The following is a 27,432-nucleotide window of genomic DNA, read 5'->3' as shown; positions in this document are numbered from 1 at the left end:
TCCTACGGCGAGCTAACCAGTTCGATTCAGTTCTCGGTGGTCTTCGCGCGCGGACGGTAACGGCTCTCGGAACTCTCGGAGGAGGACTTGCAATCGAAGGACTCGTTGGAAAAACAAACAAAGTGCGAGCCAGTCCGGGAAAGTCTGTCGATAAGACGGTCAAGTGCTGAACTTCCCGAAGTGAATAATCTCCACTTAGAACTAACCGATCGGCTGGGGCTCACTACACAGCGATAGAGAGAGAGTGACGACGGCGGCGACGAGTATTTATTTAATTTAAGTTAACCTCAAAGTGCAATTATAGTGTTGCGAATTAAGTTGCGTGCAGCTTCAGAGGAAATCCCTCGCCAAAATGAGTAAGGAAAAGAAGGTGAGCCGGGTCGTGACGACCTACGAGTTCCCGAGCAAGCCGGAGAAGAGGACCTTCGGCCAGTTCATCTTCGATAAGGACACCGGCTACGTTTGTGGTCGATCGACGAAAAACTGGGGTAAGTACTCGATTCGGGACTGTTCTAACGAGTAACAGCACAAGCTGGAAGACTGAATGAAAGTGTGTCGTTTGAACAGTGATAAGAGCACTATCTCGCGGGTTTATTCGCTGACTTGCTGGCTGATGTTTGTACTACAAACATCACTTAGTTCGGAAATCAGTTGCTCACTATCTGAGATGATGAGTCGTGAAACGCAACAAAAATGTTAGGGGGGAAATTTTCATCTTGCAAAATGCACTCAATGGTTGTTTTGGCGAAAGAACAGAGATAGTTTATGGCTGAATGCAGCAACATTCCGTAAATAGGGGAAAGTGGGGCAAGTGTAACAAGCTAAGGAAATGATCGTTGTAACCCATTAAAAACGTTAAAAATCTGTCGGATTTTATAATAATCATCTTATTCCAGGTCTTGACTAAGACTTTGATAGAACAATTTTTCAAAAAATCCTGTTTTTTAATGCAAAAAAATGATTTTAAAATTTTTTATTTTCCGTATGTTCTACTCAACTAGTGGGGCAAGACGAACAACCCGTTGGGGCAAGAGGAACAATGCATGAAAAAACATGTTAATTTGCTGACAATTGAACTTTTTTCACTAAGATACATCAGATTAGGATGTATTTGAAACGTTTCTTTCATTTTTAGATTAAAGAATATTATTTTACTAAAAATTTGATCGTTTTTACGAAAAAGATTATTACTTAGATGAAAAAAAGGAAATTTTCATAATATCACTATATTTTGTATGGACATTTTTTTTAAACAATTATTTATCAGTTATTAAGAACGTTTATGTATTTATTTCCCAATAAAATATGTTGTTGCAGCAATTCGTATTTTTTTCCATACTAAAAATCCATATGGTACACTTGCCCCACCTGAACAAATTTTTTAAAAGCTCTCAACAAATATAACCAAAAGTTAAATCATACTTTATAATAGGTGCAAGTCATTGGTAAGGACGCTACTGATCTAGGAAAAAATGCATTTTGATAAAATGAGCCTTAAAACGAACCCAAAGTCTTATTTTGTACTTTCCAATTATTATAAGAAAATAAAGGTTTGTAAAAAAACTTCATTAAATCTTATGCTCCGTGGCGTTTACGTCGTTTTGGCGGTTATGTGGTAGTAGAATCAGCTATTTGCATTGCTAGCAACATTTCCTCATACTGGAAATAATCAAAATTGTAAAAATTACGGCCTTACGAGCGATTGTTCCTCTTGCCCCATATGGTCGTCTTGCCCCACCTTCCCCTATTTGACTTTGTTTACACTACGTGGGGGGGAATATCTCACTGCCTTGTGTTAGGGAAATTTAACACTCAACCATAATTTTACTGCTCGCCAAATTAAGTTAATCTCAATTAATGGGATTGAAATTGGTATGGGTGTTGTTTCTAGGAAGGTATTTAAGTTATAATTGTCTTTTTTGTTGGTTCAAAAGAAAGTAGTTGTGCGATACATTTTGTATTAAATTAAACTCCTATGAATAATCCAGAGTTGATCCCAGTGTTGTTTTTTTATAGATCAAAAAAAAAGTCCGATAAACTCAGTTCAACACAATTTTTCATCTCAATCCCCTAGTTCGAAACTTTTAAAGAGTTTGATTCCACGCCTCAGGACAAATATCATCAAACATTGCTATTGATTATTTCAACAAAGCCAGAAGTTTCTTTTATGAAATTTATGAAAAATTAAAAATGCAGAGCAGATTCCAGTACCGTCACTTGGGGCAAATCGGTGCACATGGGGCGAATTCAAAAAAATATATTTCAGCCGGGGTTTCGCACACTATTTTGATTGGTTTTGCTTAGAACAAACAATGATACATCGATTCTTTTACAACAGTGTTTCTCAACCGGTGAGGAATTCCAGGGGGGAAGGATTCAAGAGAAATTCAATGTCTTTAAACGTATTTGCAAACGATTCTATGCAACTATCAGTTTCTTTCAAGCTTCCCATGCGCCAGTGCCAACGCACACCGCGGGTTTGGTTTTCTAGCTTCGGTACGTGCTTGAACCCATTTGTGTATTGGTATCTTGGTACATCGTACCAGCGCACCACGACACTCTCGGCTCGCCCCATCGGTTTTGTGTCTGGCACTCACCCATGGCATGAATCCAGCGTGCCGTGGTACGTGTCGTGGTATTGAACCCGTTTTGTACCGCCAGCGCGTACCACGACACGTACCTCGGCTCGTAACGAGTGAAGCACCTTGGCTCATATACCGGGTTCATGCCATGGGTGAGTGCCAGACACAAAACCGACGCGGCGAACTGAGAGTGTCGTGGTGCGCTGGTACGATGAACCAAAATACCCTCGGTTCGTGTGAGTCGGGTACGGGTGTGAACCGAACAAAGCAGGCGCAAAGCAAACCCGAGGTGCAAGCGAACCGCGTGTACCGCACGGTGCAGGGAAGCTTGGTTTCTTTGATTAGTTAGAACGACATTAGTTTTTTTTTTTCCTAAAATTCCATTTTAAAAAGTTTCAACTTCAACTGTGTAGTTTGACATTTATTGGAACAATACAAAATGATTTTTTCAATATTTCTCAGACATTTGTATTTTTTTTTGGAGACGAGCAATAATTGGACAGTTCTTCAGAAAAAGTTGGGTTTTCAAATATTATTTAAGAGTTTCTATTTTTTTACATTTTTTGAGCATACTTTTTATAAAAATTGCTGTGAATTTTCGCAAACTTCAAGTTTAAAAAAATGCTATTTTCAAGTAATATCTTTTGTGAGTTTTTGTCTAATTCCAGACACTCCAAGATTTTTTATCATCATTTTTATGATGGATCAGAGTATTAGCAGAACACTGAATTGCATATTGAACAAGAGTAGTTTAGTGAAAATAAACAGAAACAAATTTAATAAAACAGTCATGAGATATTTTTTGTTAGATTTATTTAATTAAATATGAGCAGTTAAAGACAAAATATCAAAAATAAAAATATCTGCGACTTTTAATTCATTCAAATAAATTAGAAAAAAAGTACTTATCTTTAGAAATCTTTAAGTGAAATTTGCGTTCTTATAAAAATGGACAGCAAATGTAAATCACAGCGCATTTAAAAAATAAAACCTGCGTTGTCTGTTTTAGTAGTTTACGCAATTGCAATCATTCTGTAAACATCTAAAATTTGTGATTATATTTGTGCATTGAAACCAATAACTTCAAAAAAAGTGGGGAGGGGGGGGGAATGAAGTTCTTGGAAATCAGCCAAGGGGGAACAAAACAAAAGGTTGAGAAACACTGTTTAACAAGAAGCATTAAAAGGCTCCAAAATCGTAGTCCCGATTCAGCCCAGCTGACGGTGAAGTATTACTTAATCAAAATTGTTTCCATTTATTGAAAAAAATGCGTAATTGCCTAGAATTTTGCATTTTTCTTAAAAAGAGATTTCAATTTTATATTTATTGATTTGAAAATTTGGCCATTACTCTGTCAAAAGAAGTCATTTTTGAGCAATAGTTTTATAATACAAGTCTCCATACAAATTTGCGGGTTGGTCATACAAAATGGTAATGAAAATTATTAAAAATCTGAATCGTAGAAAAGATTTCTGATCAAATTATCGGAGTATTGAAAAATCAAATGGGAACACGATTTTTTTACAAGAATTGAAAGTTTTGGAAAAATATGATTTTTGGAAACTATTGGTCATCCAAATTTTCAATATATTTTTTTAAGATGCAATTTTAAATTTATTATAAGCATTTTAAGGGTTAAGATTACACAACAACAAAAAATCATGGTAGTTTAGTAATCATGGGGTACAGATGAATGTGTGATTTTACCTCTGAAAATGTGTAATTTTACCACTTTGCTGGTGTAATGTCACTTTTTCAGTCTAAATTGAGGTAAAATTACATCATATAAGAGTTAATATTCAACCTTTCAAAATTATACATTCCAAATCTACAAATTTTTTTACTGTGTAGATCAGTGTTTCTCAACCTTGACTTCATTCCAACATCAGTGTTCCAAAACATCTGCGTCTGACAGACGCTTATCTGCAGCTGTTTCTTCAATTCTATTTTCCCATGCAACATGAAACTTATTGAAATTTCATTCATGCATTCATTATCTTGAATTGTGATCGACGCACAGGTCACACGAGTTTTTTTAGGACAATGAGTGACATATAAATCGATAGCAGTAGTGAAATGTATGTCCGTCCACATTAAATTTTAATGTTAACACTGGAAGCAGCAATGCAGTAAAAAATGGCTATGGTATGAAAATGAAAAACATAAATAAGATCTAGAGTTGTTCCTCCAAATATTTTATCTTAAGACTTCAACAAGCTAGCTAAATCTAAACTTAGACTCGTATTCTCTGAAATGAAAATATGATATCCTGCATGCGAACCCAAATTTAATTCGTTTTAGAGATTTGAGTGTAACTACTAATAATTATTTTACAATGCCTAAAAAAATATGGCAAACCCAAAACATGTCATAACTGACGGCGATATCATGCAGTCTCCAACCCTGACCGACACGCAAGTAATTAAGCACAAAAATACCGTCTTAATTCGTCACAATCTGCAGTACTTGCGGCGTTTTGTCCGCGCGCCGCACACTAAATTCCACCGCTTGGATCATATCACGACAGTGAGTGACTCACTTTTATTGAAACATCCGCCAAAGTCAATTGACAAGACGCCACGCCACGAGGTCAAAATTTTATATTTTTTTTTCGGACGAGGTCCGCATACTGCAGTGTGTCCGTGCGTTATCTAGATTAGTACAAAACCTTCGATAAGGAAAAAAACGGGGACGAAAATCTCCCCAACGTCAAACAGTTTGATTGATTTGTCGAAAAAATATTCCACACACTTGTTGGTAAGGGGACAAGTCAAACGCCACACACGTGGCAACAGATCCGCCCTCAATCGACGACCGGAGACTTGGGGCCATAAATTTTTAGCCCGGCTTGTTCGGAAGAAAGAAAGCATATAATTTTATTGCCCCGGAGCAAATAAACCGTCGTATATCTTCAATAATTAAAAGCCATCGTCGTCGTTGAATCAGCACTCTGAAAAGGCCATCCCTCTCTATCTTGACTGAGATAAGATCTGCCAACTTGTCCATCTTCCGTCTCCGGGGCAGAGTCTCAGAAGTTGCAAGTTCAGTGGAGAGGGGTTGCCAGGGGAAATGAAATGAAATTCTGTCCAGAGATATTGTATGCAGCTCATTGCAAAGCTCGATCTTTTCAGCACTCCAACTATCACTTATCCAACTCCAACAACAGAAAATTCTCTTGTATAAATTCCAGTGTCCACTTTTAGCATGGACCAATCGCTCAAATGACGCTACACTCTACGGTACCGGGATAACCATAAAAAAGCGTGTGCAACGGAACAGGACGTTCAGGAAGTGACAAGTTCGCACCACTACACTGCACTACAACTCTCACTGCAGAGCAATTCTCTACGAAATCGGCCTTTTTTCTTCAATTTTATTTTTTGTATTTTTTAATCCGACTGAAACTTTTTTGGTGCCTTCGGTATGCCCAAAGAAGCCATTTTGCATCATTAGTTTGTCCATATAATTTTCCATACAAATTTGGCAGCTGTCCATACAAAAATGATGTATGAAAATTCAAAAATCTGTATCTTTTGAAGGAATTTTTTGATCGATTTGGTGTCTTCGGCAAAGTTGTAAGTATGGATACGGACTATTTTTGATATGTTTTAGAGGACATAAAATGCCAACTTTTCAGAAATTTCCAGGTTGTGCAAAAAATCATTGACCGAGTTATGAATTTTTTAATCAATACTGATTTTTTCAAAAAATCGAAATTTTGGTCGCAAAACTTTTTCAACTTTATTTTTCGATGTAAAATTGAATTTGCAATCAAAAAGTACTTTAGTGAAATTTTGATAAAGTGCACCGTTTTCAAGTTATAGACATATTTAAGTAACTTTTCTGAAAATTGTCGCAGTTTTTATTTTTTTTAAATTAGTGCACATGTTTGCCCATTTTTGAAAAAAAAATTTTTGAAAAGCTGAGAAAATTCTCTATATTTTGCTTCTTCGGACTTTGTTGATACGACCTTTAGTTGCTGAGATATTGCAATACAGAGGTTTAAAAACAGGAAAATTGATGTTTTCTAAGTTTCACCCAAACAGCCCACCATTTTTCAATGTCGATATCTCAGCAACTAATGGTCCGATTTTCAATGTTAAAACATGAAACATTTGTGAAATTTTCCGATCTTTTCGAAAACAATATTTTCAAAATTCTCAAATCAAGACTAACATTTCAAAAGGGCCAAACATTCAATATTACGCCCTTTTAAAATGTTAGTCTTGGCTTAAAAATTTTGAAAATATTATTTTCGAAAAGATCGGAAAATTTTACAAATGTTTCATATACTAACATTGAAAATCGGACCATCAGTTGCTGAGATATCGACATTTAAAAATGGTGGGCTGTTTGGTTGAGACTTAGAAAACATCAATTTTCCTGTTTTTAAACCATTGCATTGCAATATCTCAGCAACTAAAGGTCGTATCAACAAAGTCCGAAGAAACAAAATATAGAGAATTTTCTCAGCTTTTCAAAAATATTTTTTTCAAAAGTGGGCAAACATGTGCACTAATTTAAAAATATTAAAAACTGCGACTATTTTCAAAAAAGTCACTTAAATATGGCTATAACTTGAAAACGGTGCACTTTATCAAAATTTCACTAAAGTACTTTTTGATTGCAAATTCAATTTTACATCGAAAAATAAAGTTGAAAAATTTTTGCGACCAAAATTTCGATTTTTTGAAAAAATCAGTATTGATTAAAAAATTCATAACTCGGTCAATGATTTTTGCACAACCTGGAAATTTCTGAAAAGTTGGCATTTTATGTCCTCTAAAACATATCAAAAAATAAAAAAAAATAAAAATAGTGTTTTTTTGCAAATCAAGTTTTAGTGATAAAAAGTTAAATAAAAAATCACCAATTTTTTTTACCGTGTATCATTTTTTTCCAGTGTAGTCCGTATCCATACCTACAACTTTGCCGAAGACACCAAATCGATCAAAAAATTCCTTCAAAAGATGCAGAATTTTGAATTTTCATACATCGTTTTTGTATGGACAGCTGCCAAGTTTGTATGGAAAATTATATGGACAAACTAATGATGCAAAATGGCTTCTTTGGGCATACCGAAGGCACCAAAAAAGTTTCAGTCGGATTAAAAAATACAAAAAAAATCAAATGACCAAAATCCTAGAGAACTGCTCTGCAACGAAGCGTCGACAACGTCTATCAAATCATGCTGGGAAGCAAAACGGTCGGAAATTAACTCATCAAAGGTCACAAATAAGACCAATTAGCTCGAAGATGAAAACGAGCAGTCCCTCCCAAGGACAGACATAACTGATCTCCAATTATCTAATGAGGTGATGGCCGTCGTCGTCTAAATTTGCAGTGGTTTTCCAGAGATTAAGACGCAAGGCATTGTTCTGGACGTGTCTGAGTGGCTTCTAAACCGAATCAATCACTCACCAACTGACAGTACCTCGGACGTCCCGGCACGCGATGATAGCGAAACGGCGTCTGTCGATCGTTTCAGAAATAGAAACAAATATATTGTTTACTTGTGAGTGTTTGTGTGGCCCGGCGGAGTCAGACAACGAACTCGCCAATCAAAACCGCTTTTCCGCACGAAGAGGAAAATTTTCCAGCACCCGACCTAAAATCACCCAACCTCAGGGTGCGGCAGCACCGTCCGTTATTTGAGTGAACCACAAACAACGAACAAGCTGCTTTTCGGTTATAGACCGAATAATGTAATCTTGAATCAACAGACAGACGCGCTAAGCATTCGGCCCAGCTGCTGTCATAGACCGACCTTGTAACAGTTTCCCCCTCCGTTGCGGTCGGTTCTTGTTTCAATTCAGACCGAAGCAGCGTGATAGCGGCAGGAATTTGAAAGTCGGTTATCAGCGAACGATGTGTGTGTCCACGAAGATTACAATTTTTGGTACTACTGGTTGAAGGTGAATACACCCAGTGCATCTCCGGGTTTGGTCCGGTTGCGATTAGTTAGAACCAGCTTGGGAAAATTTACTACGGCCAGTTGCTTTGATAACACACGTAACAATTGGTTATCCAGTATGACAATAATCCAACATTGGAGCGTAGGGTTTTTGTTGGATTTTTTTAATAAGTAGCTTCTTTTGCAAACTCGTCAACTGGGGCAAATCGGGACAACATTCTGAATAGGGATAGTAGAATGTACATTCTACATTGGGGACAAGAATGTTCTTGAAATTTGGAAAACGATAAAAAAAATTTATTGTTCTGTGTCTGTTCTACTTGAAACTACTCAAAAATATTAAAATATTGTGCAGTAACAGCTGACAAGAGAGAACAAGAGTGAAAGTCGAATGTCTATGCTTTGGAAAGATTTTCCCAAAATTAATTCCAATTAAGTGTTGAGGTTTAAGACTCTGTGTAGTATTGCTAGTTTGTGTGGGTATTACCGACAGAATCAAATTTACGAGAGTCGATTTTATCTAAAACAATCATAAACTGACTTGTTACACTGTTTGCTTTGAGGGGTTACATACCTGTATTTTTTCAATTCAATTCAAATCAGTTTTATTGGTGAATAATCAAGTTACAATAAGTTCTTTTCTGCCCACCATTGAAAAAAGGGCTAATATCCACTTTTGGCAAAATCAAGATATTAGCACCAGATGGTAGAGGACGTTCCAACGCATCTTCTGGAACTTGAATTTTATTGAAATAGTGTTTAGACTTGGCTGCCGATGCGAAAAACCAAACGGCTAATATGCCACTTTTATGGGATATGCCACCTTGACGGGAATTTTGTGTCAAACACTGAAACGCGTTTTTCTCGGAATACTTGATTTGGCATAAAAGCCGAATTTTCAATTATGGGCAGTTTTGCAGTTCATAACAGAGTTTTGGAGTTCCTTTCAGCTGTGTTGCATCATAATTCATTTTGGAACAATTATTTCTTTAACTAAGGCAAAAATTTGAAGAAAAAAAAAGACCTACAAAAACTGCATTTTTTTAATTGGTCTTTTGACTATTCCATCAATGAGCAATTCCACCTCAAATCAGACATTTTTCTGGTATTTTTGTACCCAACCCTCTCCGATTTCAATGAAACTTTTTAGACATGTTATTAGAGGTGGGCAAAAAAAGAGCGATCCGCTCAAAGAGCCGGTTCATTTAAAAGAGCGAACGAACCATGGCTCCCAAAAAAAACCGCGGTTCTTTTTTAAACTTTGGTCTTTTGAAAGAACCGTTCCAAGATGGAATAATTTTTAAACTTGTTATAAACATATTTGATTGAATTTCCAACATATTGCAATGTTAAATTTATTTTTTAAAATTGAAAATTGTCCCAAGGTGTACTTTTTCGAGTACTTTAGGATAAAAAACGACAGGTTAAAGTGGGGCTATTTTCCGACATTTTCAGAGCTGAATCGTCATATTTCATTGGGGTGTCTATTGCAACATTCTCACCAATAGCATAGCATAGCATAGCATAACGGGTCTGCGTCACGCTGTAGGGGGTGCCACAATGGTCAATTCAATATTCTTAGACAATTTGATTGCTGCCCGGTACATCCAAAAATATCTAAGAACGTAAATTTCCACACTGTGCTCCAAGGCTACACCCCTACAGTCCCGTGGGGATTTGGGAGGGGATGTTTTTGTTGTTCACTAGTGGCAAAAGTGCAGGGAACCCATGCGACTTTTAAAAGTAAACGGAATATTTTTAGGAGGTTTGGAATGGGGGTTAGGGAAATTTCATCGGGCCGATGAAAATGGTTGAATGCGTAATGTATTAAATGATTTGGAAGTTTGTACGTGTAAATGTGAGTCTTTAGTGCATTATATAATAAGCATGTAGTTTGGAAAAATAATAAATGAAACAAATATAATACATATAATAAATATAATAAATAAAAACAAGATGGTTCCAGGAAGCAGTAAAAAATAGCAGTAATTTAAAATATAAATGCTCCAGATGGTTCCCATGCTATTCTAGGAAGTTTGGTTAATTTAAACAATTTGATCATATATGTCTATTGCAACATTCTCATCAATATATATTTAATGACTCTCAATAGCATTGAAGACAATATTTGAAAACAACTTAATAGTTTTCAAGCTCATATTTTCAGTTTGATATTTTTTTAGAAATTCCAAAAGAAAATGATTTTTTAATCAAAATGAAGAAACTTTAAAGCACAATAAAGTATCACCCGAATAAAATTTATCCGAAATTTTTATTAAAAATCTACTCAATACCTTGAAGATTTTGGAAATAAATCAAATTCTCTTGTCTAAACAAACTTCAGCGTTTATAGACTTTATCGGTCAAATCAGAATGTAGAAAAGAGTTAACAGAATATTTTCTCTAAATTAATTATCAGCATTAGTTCAATTGTTGCAGAGATAAACGCAATTTTTAAATTAATTGCAATTTCTCCAAAATCCTAGAATTAAGTTTGGATGCCATTCAATTATTCGAACGTTTAGGTTCAAGTAGAATTGTTGACATAGAGACCGCAAAGACCTATGGTTTTCAAGGCCAGATAATTTATATAATTCCAATGTGAAATAGCTTCAAAAATCACAATATTCTAACAAAATATCCTTTTCATTCTTTTTTTGAAAAAGAGCGAAAGAGCCGTTCAAAAGAGCGGCTCTTTTTAATGAGCGAACGAAAATGAGCGGCTCCTAAAAAAGAGCCGTTTTGCCCACCTCTACATGTTATCCTAGGCCATTATAAGCCATTTTTGTGATTATGGAGCCAATTGTACTCAAAAATGACATTTGAGAAGGTACGCCATTAGACCTAATAAAAATAATTATATGAAAAAAAAGGTACGCCATTTTTTAAATATTTTTCCATTTTGTAAGCCGGGACCGCGGTGTAGGGGTAAGCGTGATTGCCTCTCACCCAGTCGGCCTGGGTTCGATCCCAGACGGTCCCGGTGGCATTTTTCGAGACGAGATTTGTCTGATCACGCCTTCCGTCGGAAGGGAAGTAAATGTTGGCCCCGGACTAACCTAAAGGTTAGGTCGTTAGCTCAGTCCAGGTGTAGGAGTCGTCTCCCTGGGTCCTGTCTCGGTGGAGTCGCTGGCAGGCAGTTGGACTAACAATCCAAAGGTCGTCAGTTCGAATCCCGGGGTGGATGGAAGCTAAGGTGTAAAAATAGGTTTGCAATTGTCTCAACAATCAAGCCTTCGAACACCTAGTTTCGAGTAGGAATCTCGCAATCGAGAACGCCAAGGCAATGCTGTAGAGCGAATAATTGGATTTGGTTTTTTTTTAATTTAAAAATTACTGTATCTCAAAGCCGTTGCGTTGTATCAAAAAGTGGTCAAAGACAAACTTGTAGGAAATTGGACGGGCACTGTAAGAAAAATACACGCCACCTTTATGAGATTTTTCAATTTTTAAGTTCAAAAGTTAAATTACAAACTTATGGGAAATTTGACTAGCTTCCCGGTAGATTATTTACTCTGTCATATATAAACTGCCAAAAACCACTAAAAAACCTATTTTTTCAACATTTTTATATCTAAAACGCTGTATCTTGACAAGGATTGGACATAGGACATTTATGTAAAATTGTCTGGAAAATCGATTCCCACTATCAGTTTTTCAAATTTTTTACGTGTGATGCAACGATGCAACGGCTTCGAGATACAGTAATTTTTAAATTACAAAATACAAAAATACATAAATAAGAGCGTACCTTCTCAAATGTCATTATTGAGTACAATTGGCTCCATATACACAAAAATGGGTTATAGTCCGCTTTTTGGATTTTTGATATTTTGTACGGATTTTTGACTGACCAAATCTTACAGGGTGATAGGTTTCAAGAATTAATCAAGTCCAACAGCTTTTTAAAGAAAGTTTTCACCTTCAATATGCTTGTTGGACGTTGTTAATTCGTTTTGTTATTTATAATCTTCACCTTCGAGACTGCCATGAAACGAACTGTCAAACTTAAAATGCGGTTTTCTGTGATCATTTATGAGATCGATGGTCTATTTTTCCCGTATGCATAACAAAGCACAGTTTTGGAGCTATACTCGAAAACAAATATTTTCCCTTTTTAACATTAATTTTTGCAATCAAAAACATCGTTCCAATTTTTTTTCCCGCGTGTAAAAAAAAAATCGCCAAAAATTCCGCGGAGGCAGTCGTTTTAAAAAAAGGTGGAACGATGTTTTTGGTCGCAAAAATTACAGATTTAATCAAATTAAGTTCTGCAAAGTTCTAGAATCATCTAGACATCCTAACAAATCACTGGAAACAAGAATCGTCCCAATTGGTTGAGTAATGCCCAAGAACCAGCGAGTTGAAGTTACCGTTCCACCTTTTTTGGGAGGCTTGGGCGTCCGTGTAATTTGGACATGCGTTGGGCGTTCCAGTGTTAATATGGAAACCAAAACAATCTATCTATACAGCCATTCCATTTAAAAAGAGCCTAAACCAAAAAAAAAGTTCTCCAATCGGGCTCAAAATTTTTCTGGGGGTTCCTTGGCCAAAATGATTAGACCCGTATTTTTTTGTTTGGCCATTAGGGTGACCTACATCTTGCTAGGGTGGTTCGAAAAATGGCAATTTCCGTCATTTTTCGTAAAAACCACTTTTTTCGAAAAATCATATCTCCGCGCCATTTCATCCGATTTTAGCTGTTTTAGACGCAAAAGAAAGGTGATGAGTTTGGCTATTTGGAAAAAATTGTAAGAAGTTCCAAAAACCTAGCTTAACTATTGAAAAAGTCGTATGAAAACTTAAAATGGCGTTTTGACCTTGTCTGGACCAAAGAGCCTATGTCTGAAAATATTTTTATCGGATTCCTCGGAAAATTTCACATAACATATCAAAAAATTGGCGATGTCGAACCGTACGTTTCCGAGATATGATTTTTTGAAAATAAAAACTACGTTTTTTGACGCACCGCGCGCAAAACCAGGAAAATGACGAAATCGGCAAAAAATCAACTTTTTTCACTAAAACTGCGATAATTTAAAAAAATCAGCGATGACCTATACATGTCTGGGTATCAAAATTTTTGTAATTGAAAGACGCAACTTTTGGTACCCAGACATGTATAGGTCATCGCGGATTTTTTTTAAGTTATCGCAGTTTTAGTGAAAAAAGTTGATTTTTTGCCGATTTCGTCATTTTCCTGGTTTTGCGCGTGGCGCGTCGAAAAACTCAGTTTTTATTTTCAAAAAATCATATCTTGGAAACGTACGGTTCGACATCGCCAATTTTTTGATATGTTATGTGAAATTTTCCGAGGAATCCGATAAAAATATTTTCAGACATAGGCTCTTTGGTCCAGACACGGTCAAAACGCCATTTTAAGTTTTCATACGACTTTTTTCAATAGTTAAGCTAGATTTTTTGGAACTTCTTACTATTTTTCTCAAATAGCCAAACTCATCACCTTTCTTTTGCGTCTAAAACAGCTAAAATCGGATGAAATGGCGCGGAGATATGATTTTTCGAAAAAAGTGATTTTTGCGAAAAATGACGAAAATTGCAATTTTTCGAACCACCCTAGCAAGATGTAGGTCACCCTAATGGCCAAACAAAAAAATACGGGTCTAATTATTTTGACCAAGGAACCCCCAGAAAAATTTTGGCCCGATTGGAGAACTTTTTTTTCGGTTTAGGCTCTTTTCAAATGGAATTGCTGTATATATATAAAAAATTTCGACGGTTTTGTTCGAACGCGAATCAGTTCAATACGGAGCGTCGGATCGAGGTGCTTTTTGTTGCGTTGGTTTCGTATAAGCCCAAGAAATGTTCTAAGCTAACTAATTGACACTTTGGCCACTCTGGAACCGATTCCGGAGCATCGGCAAATTGTATGGAGAAAGTTACGTAAAATCATATTTTGATCACGGAGGCTGAATAAGCAAAAAATCAAAAAACGTCAACAAACGAAAAAAGGCAGAACGAAGTTTGTCGGGTATGGCTTGTATTTTTATAAATTTAAAAAACATACCATTTTTAAAATCAACTCGAGCACCAGTGATGATCCAAGATAACTATCTTGGATCGTTTTCAAAGCTGTAATTTTCAAATTTTCATATTAATTGTCTCCAAATTTATGTATTGAGTAGTTGAAATGTACGATATTTTTAAAATTAAATATTCATATTTGAGCTCATACCAACTCCAAGAAATTTTATCAATTTACTTGTATGAGAAAATACCACTTCATTAAGGGGTTACATACATGTAGAAAATCCTAAAATATCATATTACAGAAAGTTCACTAAATTCACTAAAAAGATGATTTTCAATCACTCCTGAAAGTATCATGAAGATATTTCGTGACTGAACTGCGTAAGAGACGATTTAAGTTCACTATTTTGCCATGCGCAAAGCGAACTGTCAAACTTTGTGAACGTTTTTTCTCTAAACACCGAGTTGATTTACGGATGCCACGATATCTCGAGATGGGATGGACCAAATTGGCTGAAATTTGGAGTGAAGACTCCCAAGACATATCCCGTGTGCACGGTGAAGCCCGATTTTGAAATTTTGTTTTTTAACACTTGTAGCCTCAACGGGGTCAAAAAAGTTGGACATGCATTTACACCGGCTCTTGGAACCCTTGGAAAAAAATTGGAAATGCCTTTTTCATTGTAACTTAGGGTAGACGCATCTATTTTGGTTATTTTATGGGAAATTTAATGTACTTTTCGAATCTACATTGACCCAGAAGGGTCATTTTTTCATTTAGAACAAAATTTCTCATTTTAAAATTTCGTGTTTTTTCTAACTTTGCAGGGTTATTTCTTAGAGTGTAACAATGTTGTACAAAATTGTAGAGCAGACAATTACAAAAAATGTTGATATATAGATATAAGGGGTTTGCTTATAAACATCACGAGTAATTGCGATTTTACGAAAAAAAAGTTTTGAAAATGTTGGTCGTCGTTGATCATGGCCGTTCATGGTCACTCGCGACAGACACGGAGAAAAGCAAAAAGTAACTTGTTCAAAACTTTTTTTCGATGAAAAATACGTTTTTTCGGAATTCTGAGTACGCCATCAAATCGGGCGTCTAATTTTACATAAAAGTCCCTTTGAGACCAAATTTCTATCTCATCACCGTTTAAGGCTGCAAATTATTGAAAAACACCTCTTTTTTCGCATATTGAAAAATGAAAGGGGTCGTACCGCCCCTCCGTCACGAGACATCAAAAAACGGACCTCGGATTCGTGATCAGGGACAAAAGTTACCCCTTAGGACAAAGTTTCACGCAAATCGAAGAGGGGTCGGGGCAACTTTTCACGATTTCGTGTGAGTTGGTAGAGAATTACCCGTATGTAACCCCTTAATTCATGCCTTGGCAGTGTAAACAGAAAAAAATAGTCCGCCAGCTCTTGTTACGTCCGATCAAGTTCATTTTTGGATTTGAGCTCAATATGCCCACCGGAGCAAACCCCAGAATACCCGCCAAAAAGTAATTTTTTGTTACATCCTATTAGGTAGTTATGTTCGAAAAAATCAATTTATGAAAACACTTGTCAAGATCGCACCTATTCATCTGATGTACTAAAACAACTTTCAGCAGCTTTTCAAATAGCAAATGAAAATACACACTATCGAGCACTACTAAACGCCGCATAGTTAATCGAGGGTATAAATTGCTTCAAACGTAAACATCCAAAAATAATTAATTGCTTAAATTTCCTCCTTACCCCCAAAATTTAATTTTTTTTCTCACGCTCTGGAAGATTAGAGGAGTGAGATTTTGGCTATTTTAAGCACCACTACCAAGCACCAGCCACACGATCCGGCAGCATTCAGCCAGGTGCCGAAAAAAATAGTAGTTTGTAACAGAATTTGGAGCATCCGCTGAGGAGAAGAAAAACTTGGCAAACGTTCCCCCTCCTCAAACTGGCCAGTCAAAGTCAAAGGGCTGTCCAGATTCGGCACTGGTTCAAATTTGGATTCCATGGTCTTGGGTGCGTGTTTTTGAAGGGTGAAGGTCAATTTAAATTAGAATTATTTGTCGGAGTTGAACTACAACTGTGCAATTAAAATCCCTTAAGAGCGAGTTTTTCACCAATGTGTAACAGGTCGTATCGAGATGCTCCGATTTGGATGAAACTTTCAGCGTTTGTTTGTCTATACATGAGATGAACTCATGCCAAATATGAGCCCTCTACGACAAAGGGAAGTGGGGTAAAACGGGCTTCGAAGTTTGAGGTCCAAAAAACCTAAAAAATCTTAAAATTGCTCGCATTTCCGTAATACTTCATCAATGCCAACTCTCTTAGATGCATTCGAAAGGTCTTTTGAAGCCCTTCAAAATGTGCTATAGACATCCAGGATTGGTTTGACTTTTTCTCTTAGCTTTTGCAAATTACTGTCAAAAATGGATTTTTTTAAAACCTTAATATCTTTTTGCAACAGCCTCCAACACCCATACTCCCGTAGGTCAAAAGATAGGTAATTTCATGGACTATAAGCCTACGGTATTAACTTTTTGGCCAATCGCAGTTTTTCTCATAGTTTTTCGATTTTTCTAGAACAAACATTTTACAACGTTAGTTTTTGCCCTGTAGGCCTCCATAGCGGCACTTTTTGGTCTCAATTTTGACATATTCGGAATCCTCGGACAATTTCACGTAAGTTAGAAGTATTGGAGTTGTATTTTTGTTTTAAAAAATAATCAAATAAAACATTTTTGAAAAAAGAAATAGATCTTATTTATCCTATGATCAATACGTCAAATGCTGTATCAAGTAGGCGAAAACCTGTTTTACCTCTAATCCAACAAATTGTTAAAAAATATTTTAATTCATTCTAAATGGCAATTTTTTCAATCAAATTTACAACTCCAATACTTCTAACTTACGTGAAATTGTCCGAGGATTCCGAATATGTCAAAATTGAGACCAAAAAGTGCCGCTATGGAGGCCTACAGGGCAAAAACTAACGTTGTAAAATGTTTGTTCTAGAAAAATCGAAAAACTATGAGAAAAACTGCGATTGGCCAAAAAGTTAATACCGTAGGCTTATAGTCCATGAAATTACCTATCTTTTGACCTACGGGAGTATGGGTGTTGGAGGCTGTTGCAAAAAGATATTAAGGTTTTAAAAAAATCCATTTTTGACAGTAATTTGCAAAAGCTAAGAGAAAAAGTCAAACCAATCCTGGATGTCTATAGCACATTTTGAAGGGCTTCAAAAGACCTTTCGAATGCATCTAAGAGAGTTGGAATTGATGAAGTATTACGGAAATGCGAGCAATTTTAAGATTTTTTAGGTTTTTTGGACCTCAAACTTCGAAGCCCGTTTTACCCCACTTCCCTTTGTCGTAGAGGGCTCATATTTGGCATGAGTTCATCTCATGTATAGACAAACAAACGCTGAAAGTTTCATCCAAATCGGAGCACCTCGATACGACCTCTAGAACAAACCGAGCAATATTTACAAATACTGCCTCTTAAATACTTAACCTCACCTATTTTCTTCAGAAGAAAAATTAAGTGTTTTCTGTCGCTAGAATCTAAAAATTGGCTCATACAACCCACATTTAGAGATCATATGTCCGTTGTTCTATGAAACACACAATAAATCACTCAGGAGGTGAATTTAAAATAGCGCTGCAATTCAAATCTGCGATGCACAAGATAAATGTGCGCTATCAGGCAAATTTCCTTTGCACCCAAGAGCAACAGCAGCAGTAATAACAGCGATTATTAAAATGCACTCAGATTTCACGCCAATCAATTTATGCAGCGCGCGCCAACGCGAACAGAAAATTGTTACGATTATAATTTAAAACTGCCGCGTAAGATGCAAATAGCCGTGCGAGCGCTGAATAATTGCATCGACGACACAACAACAAAAAAACGACGCACGTTACGCCCTGCCCTAACAGACACATGTTAGTTACGGCTATTAGGGCTTAGTTAGAAGTGCAGTTTCCCTTGATTGGTTTCCGACTGGGAAAGTCAGGTTGATACCAATTAATATGAGGGAATATGAGATATTTTCATATATTTTTTTTTATAAAAAAAAGCTCTAAATCAGGCCTGCCCAACGTCCGGCCCGTGAAGCAATTTCAACCGGCCGCGACGGCTTTTCAAAATTAAATAATTTATTCTGAAAATATTAATATAGAAATGATAAAAACAGTTTCTATTTAAACGCTTTTTTTATTTTGTCTTTGAATTTTTTTTCTCCAATGTTTTTTTTTTTAAATTGAAGCATTCTTTATGGTCTTATCATTACTATATTAATATTTTCAGAATCAATTGATTTCTGAAGCAAAAAAACATAAATTTTCCATTTCGTAAACATGTTAAACATATGAAAAAACTGGAATGTTTTCCAAAAAAAAAGTCCAAAAGACACTACATTTAAAATTCTTTCAGTTTTTACAGTGCTTCGTACTGAAGTTTTTCTTTTTTGATTTTTAAATATTACTGCGGACGTCAATAATTAGAGTTCACGCGCGGTGATACGACCGCAAGATAATGACCGCAGAACAATTTTTTTGTTGTTGTCAAAGGTAGCCTTGAGTTTTCAGCTGACTTTTTGGAAAATATTCAAAACAAACCAAGTTGACAGCCAAATCAACGCAGAATTTCAGTTCAACTTGCAGATTTTTACACTGCGGTAGTTAGGCGGCAATAATCTCCTGTCACTCACAGCGAAGGAGAAAAGTGATTTTATCCCGCAATGAGCAATAAATGAATAAGCAAAATATTTTTTTTCGGAACAACTTTTCAGTAATTTTAAAAAAAAAACATACTTAAAATGCTGCAAATATTTTTAAAATATTAAAATGTCAATGCTTGTAATAAATCAAGAAATCAGGGAGCAAAAATTTTTTTTCATAAACTTCAAAAGTTTCTGCAAAAAATTCGAAGGAATGGGAAGAATAACGAATTAAAAACTAATAAATATACACAATTCTACACTTTTAAAATTTGATGCATTTTGTAAAATAGTCGAATGAAGGTGTACAACATTGCAAAAAGTTGTTTTTATGTAAAGAAGATTTTGATCAAAAGAATGTTTCAAAAAAAATTATCGTGCCTGTTTTTTATACATTGGTGTATTGAGAAAATTTAACTTCAAAAAACCTTGCAACGATCAATGCAATTAGATTTTTTTTAGTTTGTGATATTAGGGTATTTAGTTGCTGCGACAAAAACAATTACAATAAAATTTTAAACAACATAAAATAAAAATAAATCAAATAAACACATTTTTTTATTTATATTTGTTTTTTCAAGATATATGAATCTTATTTGCAACACTAGTTTATTAATTTGTTTACTTTAAAAGAACCTAATTAAAATAATTAAATGAAAAGTTTATCAACTTTTATCAAACATTAGTTCCGGCCCGCCACTGTTTAAGAAAAATCAGATCTGGCCTGCAGGGCCTGAAGGTTGGGCACCCCTGCTCTAAATTCGAATTTGATTGTAATTATGCTATGTTATCACACATGTATTTTAGTCAGATCCACAAAACTCAGTTTGAAATATAAATTGTACAATGAAAAGCATAAAAAATCGTGCATTTTTGACACACGTCATACATATATTTGTTCATATTTGTTGTATTGGGGGCTTTAGAATGCTAGACCAATAATAAAAATGCCTTTTTGCAAATCCATTGTGAAACTACTTACTTTTCTTGTAATTCTCGAATGACGAAACCGCTTACTTTTTTCACCAAAAATAAATATCAGAATCTAAAAGTAATACTTTTTGATACAAGGTCTGGAAACTTCTACATTTCAGCACTCAAATGGGTGTTATAAATTTGGGCTTTTTACACTTTGGTTGAAAACTAATACTTTCCAATATCATCTGAGTAAGCAAAAAATTGATATTTTTAAGAACAAATTATTTTTTATATTTTTAAGAACAAATTTCCAGAGATAAATTTTTGCTTTTCACAAATTAAAAAAAATCTCTTACAGAAAATAAAGAAACTTGCAAAAAAAAATTAAAAAATGTTGAGTCAAAAATCGAGGAGCAAAAGTATACGTTTTCATAAATTTCAATATTTTAAAGAAATTCGAAGAATAACGATTTGTATGTGTTTGAACAATTGCCGTTTTCGCCAAAATACGTGTTTTGAGTTTGACACCTGAAATCAGCCGTGGCATTTTCACAAAAAAAAAACATCATTTCCTTTTTATTATTGAATTAACCATCCAATCATTTTTTGACTAATTATTTCACTTCAGTCAGTCGAAATAAAGTAAATTTCAGGAACTTTACTGAATTAACACCAGGAACTGCTCAATTTAGAGCAAAATTAAGGGGGTCCAATATAGGACAACGAAAATCCTAACTTTTCCAAAAGTGGACCCCTATTAATTTAACCTACAAAAATTAATATTTTTTTGGTAATTGAGCAATGGCTTGTTTTGATCAATTTAATTGGATATTTGTAATCATGGGTCAAAAATAACTGTTTTTACATTAAGTTACGTACAAAGTTGATGAAACCATAAGATTTTATAACTGAAACATCTTAGTTGTTGTTTGAAAAGATATTTTACAATAATAAATCAATTAATTAATTTTCGTTTCGTTTTCGTTTTACGGAGCAAGGTGGGGGACGCGGCCTCAAGTCAGTCCAAGTCCGGTTTCTTGTGGAAAAAGGGTAGTGGCCGAACTAGTATTGCATACAAAATGAACACCACCGGAAGATACAAGGGATCGGGAGGGGGAATGTGAAAGAAAATTAGTGTAGGTGTGAGTAGTAAGAACTTGGATGACTTGAGCAGTTACGGTAATCTAAGTTTAACACTGAATAAAGGAAATCTGAAATTATGATCCAAAGTAAAAAGGCCCGGAGAAATTAAATTATGAGTTAATTAAATAAGAAAATGTAACTAATCGCAGATTTATACAAAGGATATATTTCAAATCTAAAGGAAATTTAAAAAAATACTGGAAAACAAAAGATGGAAACCAACTTGTCTAGGGAATATAAATCTTGAGGACTTTTTTCTGGGCCCCGTCCTGTCGCGTCCGTCAGTAGTCTTGTCGTACATTACAACTAGAAGCAGATCTGCTAATGAAATAGTACACTCCGACCAGTTCAACTGATCATTTAAGTCCAATTATTCATTTACGGAAAACAAACTAACTTGAATCAACAACCTCAACTAAACTGTCTGAAAGTAACTTGAATCTCAAATCCCCGTAATTTTAAGTACAAAGCCAAACATTCCTTTACCTAGTTTTTTAACCTGTCTTGCTGCTTTCAAAAACAATAAACATTAATGAAACGTTCATATCTTACAAGTTGAACACTCGTTGTTAAGACGACTATTTCGTGCCTTCCATTTCATTAGGGCACAGAAGCTCTGCAAACAAGAGTGTATCCCTATCATACCTAATATAAACTGTCAATTGAGTGAAAGAGATGAACTCCTGTTCACAAAACCCTTGTGTCCCTTTGAAATGTTAGGCTCCATTTGATCGTCAAAACTCCTGTAAATCCTCGATTCGCAACAATGGTCGATACAACCATAATCCGAGAACCGTTAGTTCAACAGATTTTGTCAACGAATTTTGTCCGATATCATTTCATTATTGATTGATCGAGACTCTATGGATGTTTTGACAATTCCGGATGGTTAGTATATCACTTAAATTATAATCAGAGATTCTGATAGCATCACTTAACTCGTTTACACAGAACTGTCGGCCTGGAATTATTAAACAATCTAAAGTTACAAAAAAGCTAGCTATTCTGAGTGCCTTGCAAAAAACTTATTTATTGAAATACCAGATCCTAACCTAACACCCTCATCAAGATAAGAAAAAAAAACGCTTCTGTTTTTGTGATTAATTAAATTATCTTCTTATATATATATATAAAAAATTTCGACGGTTTTGTTCGAACGCGCATCAGTTGATAACGGAAAGTCGGATCGGAGCGCTCTTTGCTGCGTTGGGTTCGTATAAGTCCAAGGAAGGTTCTTACGCCAAAAAGTTATAACTTTGGCCACTCTGGAACCGATTCCGGAGCATCGGCAAATTCTATGGAAAAGTTACGTAAAATCATATTTTGATCACAGGAGGCTGAATTAGCAAACAAGCAAGAAACGTCAGGAAACCAAAAAAAGGGCAGGACGAAGTTTGCCGGGTATGGCTTGTTTAATATAATCCCACAATGCCTAGAAGAGACCTCTCTTACTGTTGTGCGTACAGTCATCCCACATATTCAGAACGGTTTACAGATCGGCCAATGCTAAAAAAATCATAGCAAATCGATAATTTAACTTAATGATTCGTTTTTACCTTCATTTGAAAGCTTGTCTTGCGATCTTTCGAATGCTGTATCGAACAATTACAAATTTTAACTTTTATATCAAGTTTTTGAAGAAAAACTTTGACCCTTGAAATCCACAAATTCGGAACACTTTTTTCTTACGGATGTAAACAAACTTTGGTACTCTCCATGAGTACATAATTTTTACAAAATAATGACTTTACGCACTGAAACCAACGAAACTAAAGCATAGTTATGTTTTACGAATGGTCTGATAACTTTTTTTGTAAAAATATCATTTAAATACAGATGTTCCACAATTGTGGGAGGCACAATAACATCCCACAATCATGGAACAGGCAATTTGGTGGCAGTGTTTTGCTGCTCTGGATAAAATAGTCATGAAGTTTTTTGTTCAAAAAGTACTACTTTTACTAGTGAATTAGCAAGAGAATGTCCAAATAAAGGCCCTAAAAATAGTAGGGTCGACAGAAAAGTTGCGTTTACCATGTTATTGACAAATTATCACAAAAGTGTTCCGAATTTGTGGGTGTTCCGAATACGTGGGATGACTGTAAGCGTTGCTTTGCCTTATGAATTTCTACCTAAGCTAACGAAGTAGGGGGAGAGGGGGTAATATGCACCCCCTAAGGGAAAACTGTCATTTCTCAACCATCACAGCATTACTGTGGAAGAATTTTGTTCGGTGTTCTAAATCAACTATTATTCTTCGTCATCCATATGAAAAAAGTTTTAAAAAACCTCAAATTTGTTCGAAAATATCAAATTTCCAAAAACATTTTTGATTTATTTCAAACAACCATGCGGGGCAAAATGCACTACAACAACGGGGCAAAATGCACCACAACATGGGGCAAAATGCACCGGGTAAAAGCAGTTTTCACTAGTCACCACTAGATGACACCGCTGTTTTTACAAAGGAGCTTCACAGCGGTGCATTTTGCCCCGACCACGCTTTTTGCAGAAAATATAATTAAAAATGCATTTTTTGATGTTTTTGGACTCATCTATCTACAGAATAATGAAGATTATGGCAAAAACACATACCTCAACACTTACACTATCAATAATAGTAGTTTATGCAACAAGTTGCAAAAAGAGGATTTTTTCAGCACGAGTCGTACATTTATCCAACGAGGTTCACCGAGTTGGATAAATACGAAGAGTGCTGAAAAAATCAAGTTTTGCAACGAGTTCCATACAACATTTTTTGCAATTCCGAAAAACACCCATTGAGTGAAATTTTAAGTCAAATTTTCATGTATTTTGTCAATAAACCGATTAAATAAAAAAAAATGTTGAAAAGTGTTACTTTTCGAAACAAGTGCGGAAAAGTTCAACTTTTCAGCACCCATTTCAGTGTTAAAAAGTAGAACTTTTCAGCATTTATTTTGAAAAGTGTTGCTATTCGATTCTGTTATTTTTGATACAGAAAAGTAGGCTATTTCGTCGTTCAAGAATGACAGGAAAAGTAAGTAGTTTCACGACGGAATTGCAAAAATGCTTTTTAAATCGTCCAAATATCATAATGAAAGTTCAATGAAAATTAGATGAAAACACAACATTTTAAAGTTTTGCAAATAACTTAAGCAGTTTTTATACTACGATGCTCAAATTTTTCCAGCATGGTTTAGCAATGTTAAGCTTCCAATTTCTATGATTTTTTCCCGGAAAATTCTTCCAAATACCGAGAAAAGCAAGAGGTGCATTTTGCCCCGGGGGTGCATATTACCCCCTCTCCCCCTATCAAAAAGATTTAAACCTGTACCTGCCAGATTTTATAAACAAGTATATTGAGATGCAAATAAAAAAATCAATATCTTGCAATTTTACGTAGTATAAAAGTTGTGATTTCTATCAACACAGGTATATAAATATAAAATAAATGTGTGATATATATCAACATCGGAAACCATCTTTGCAAATAGCCCTGAAACGACGGCAACGTGTGGCTCCATCTCCAGGGAATAATAATAAATCAATTAATTAATTTTGTGAATAAAAATGTATTGTTTTATCAGCAACTGTAAACAAATCTATTGTTTTGTTTAGGTGATCTTTTTAACTATTTGATTTTCTTTTTAAATACATCAAAATTTCCTTTTTTAATTCATTTATATGTTAACAGTGATTTTTGTCACGTATTCATTGGTCATTCTTGGAAAAAATGTGTTAAAAAGTCTGTTTGGTTTTTATGTAGTTTTAAGCCATATTTGTTAATATAACATATATTTTTACAATGAAATGTGAGCCATTTTTTATTCATTATTTCTATCATTAAATCTACAACATGCATCAAAACATCAAATATCGGTTAAATTTGATATAAAAATAACAGAGAGGGCCCATAAAGGCAACAACAAACTTTATTTTCAAATAGCAGTTTGTCTGCATAGAAGCAATAAATTGTTTTTTGTTATTCAAATTTAGTTATAAATCATAAAAAAAAACTCATAACTACCTGAAAATGTTGTGGCATTCATTCAACCCGAGAGTACTCACTATTATATTTTACCTTTCTCTCTTTCCTCAACAGGTCAGCTGATGCTGTTCTACCTGGCCTTCTACGTGGTACTGGCCGCCCTGTTCACCATCTGCATGCAAACGCTGCTCGCGACCATGAACCACCAGTTTCCCAAGTGGCAGCTGGACGCCTCGCTAATCGGAACCAGCCCTGGCCTAGCCTACCGCCCGATGCCGGACGATCCGGACATTTCGGGCACCGTCATCGAGTACCGCGCTGCCAACAAGTCGGACGTCAAGCAGTGGGTCAACCGACTGGACAATTTTCTGGCGCGTAAGTTGCTGACGGGTTTGACTTTTGAGTAGTACGCTGTGATTGAATTGTTTGAACAGCCTACAGGGATCACGAGTTACTCCCGGGAGGGGGCAAGAACCAGGTTCCTTGCGATTTCGACACCAAGCTCAACCCAGGACAAGTCTGCGAAGTGGACGTTAAGCAGTTTACGCCGTGTACCAGCGAGCAGGGCTACAGCTACAACAAGTCGGCACCTTGCATCTTCGTCAAGCTGAACAAGGTACTCAACAGGGTCAAGAGACTGGCTTATCTTTAAATACTAATCTACTTCAAACCCTTCCTTTTAGATCTACGGCTGGCTTCCGGAGTTCTACGACGATGTCGACGACCTGCCCGAGGACATGCCCACCGACCTGGTGGATCACATCAAGTCACTCAAGCCGAAGGACCGCCAGCAGGTCTGGGTGTCCTGCAAGGGGCTGTCCGACTCTGACGACATTGGACCGGTTGAGTACTCGAACAGCCGTGGATTCCCGTCCTTCTACTACCCGTACACCAACCAGCAGGGCTACCTTAGTCCGCTGGTGGCGGTCCACTTTGCGCGTCCCCCCGGTAAGAATCGACTTCCCACGACAAAACTAACAAACAACAAAAAAAAGTGTTGCAATTGCAGAAGAATCGTTGCTTTTCTTTTTGTGTACATCATGCTATTTTTGTACTTCCACTTGCAGTCAAAACCGCCATCAACGTCGAGTGCCGCGCCTGGGCCAAGAATGTCATGTACCGTGGCGGACACCGCGATCGGCGAGGGTCGATACACTTTGTGCTGCTGATCGAGTAGATTAAGCCAGTGTCGATGAGAAAGCGGGGGTGGTGAAAGTGTAGCTAATTTTAATCGAAAACTTGTCGTTTTTATTGCGCGCTCGCGATTACATCGAACCGACGACAACCGCGCACTAGGGACGCCTTCAGCAAAAGGGACCAAAATTTGTACTTGTAGGTTGTATATTTTATTTCGCTTGTTTCTTTTTTCCCCACGAAGTATTTGTTGTAGATTTACCTATCTGGGATATTTTAACCAGAGTCAACAGAGGGTTACAATTGATTTTTTGTTTGTGTCCCGGACATAACGATAGAGATGTCCTGCTGCGAAAACAATGCGATGCTGCAAACTATTTTGAACAATGATCGTGAAATCAACATATTTACTTAACTGCATTGTGATTAGAAGTGTACTGTAGTGACGAAAGTAAAATACAAAAATGAATTAAATATGATGAAAAATCGGCCTTGTTTTACTGCTTCACGAAGTGAATATCACAAAATTAGATTTGTGGGTTTTCTGCTTCTCTTCTAAGGTTCCATCCATATACCAGGTGAACACTTTTAGAAGAATGGGGGCGGGGATTGAGATATCAAAAAAGAAGTGCCCACGTGGTTTATGGACTGAGAAGGGAGAGCATGCCAAATAATTTCTTGTCGTCTCATACTCTTTTTTGGAAAAATTGAAAATCTAGCCAAAAAAATACAGTCAGCATGGGTGACATTGGGTCTGGGGGTAAGATTGGGACATACAAATTTCAGCATTTTTGTATAACCCCCCCCCCCCTTCTCCCCCCCCCAACCCAATGTCATCCAGATGACAGTATTACATATCATTTTTTAAAGCAAAATCGAATTTGCCATCGCAAAGTACCTAACATTTTTTTGATAAAATGTACCGTTTTCAAGTTAAAGTTAAAATTAATTCTAGACAGAAAAAACCAATGATTTTTTTAAAGCTAAGAAAATTTCATATAATTTTCTTTCTGATACTACAGATACAGACTGACAACGAAGTGTCTTTTAGTTAACCTGT

The 27,432-nt window shown here is 35.9% G+C and overlaps 1 protein-coding gene across 1 annotated transcript; it reads left to right on the top strand.

Moving 5' to 3' along the window:
* Positions 1-26,854, top strand: LOC6038712 (sodium/potassium-transporting ATPase subunit beta-2). The gene is made up of 5 exons (XM_001848404.2): positions 1-488; positions 25,353-25,613; positions 25,673-25,854; positions 25,922-26,186; positions 26,306-26,854. The coding sequence occupies exons 1-5, from the start codon at positions 353-355 to the stop codon at positions 26,413-26,415; spliced, it is 954 nt and encodes a 317-aa protein (XP_001848456.2). The 5' UTR covers positions 1-352; the 3' UTR covers positions 26,416-26,854.
* Positions 26,855-27,432: the final 578 nt, after the last annotated feature.

This window comes from Culex quinquefasciatus, chromosome 2 (genome assembly GCF_015732765.1).
Source record: "Culex quinquefasciatus strain JHB chromosome 2, VPISU_Cqui_1.0_pri_paternal, whole genome shotgun sequence".
Classification (NCBI taxonomy): domain Eukaryota; kingdom Metazoa; phylum Arthropoda; class Insecta; order Diptera; family Culicidae; genus Culex; species Culex quinquefasciatus.
The sequence above is the reverse complement of the archived record's forward strand: the minus strand, read 5'-3'. Positions and strand labels throughout refer to the sequence as shown.

Coding starts and splice junctions, on each gene's coding strand:
- LOC6038712 (XM_001848404.2), top strand. CDS start 353: ATGAGTAAGGAAAAGAAGGTGAGCCGGGTCGTGACGACCTACGAGTTC. Junction 489..25,352: donor TCGATCGACGAAAAACTGGG/GTAAGTACTCGA, acceptor TTTCCTCAACAG/GTCAGCTGATGCTGTTCTAC. Junction 26,187..26,305: donor CCACTTTGCGCGTCCCCCCG/GTAAGAATCGAC, acceptor TTCCACTTGCAG/TCAAAACCGCCATCAACGTC.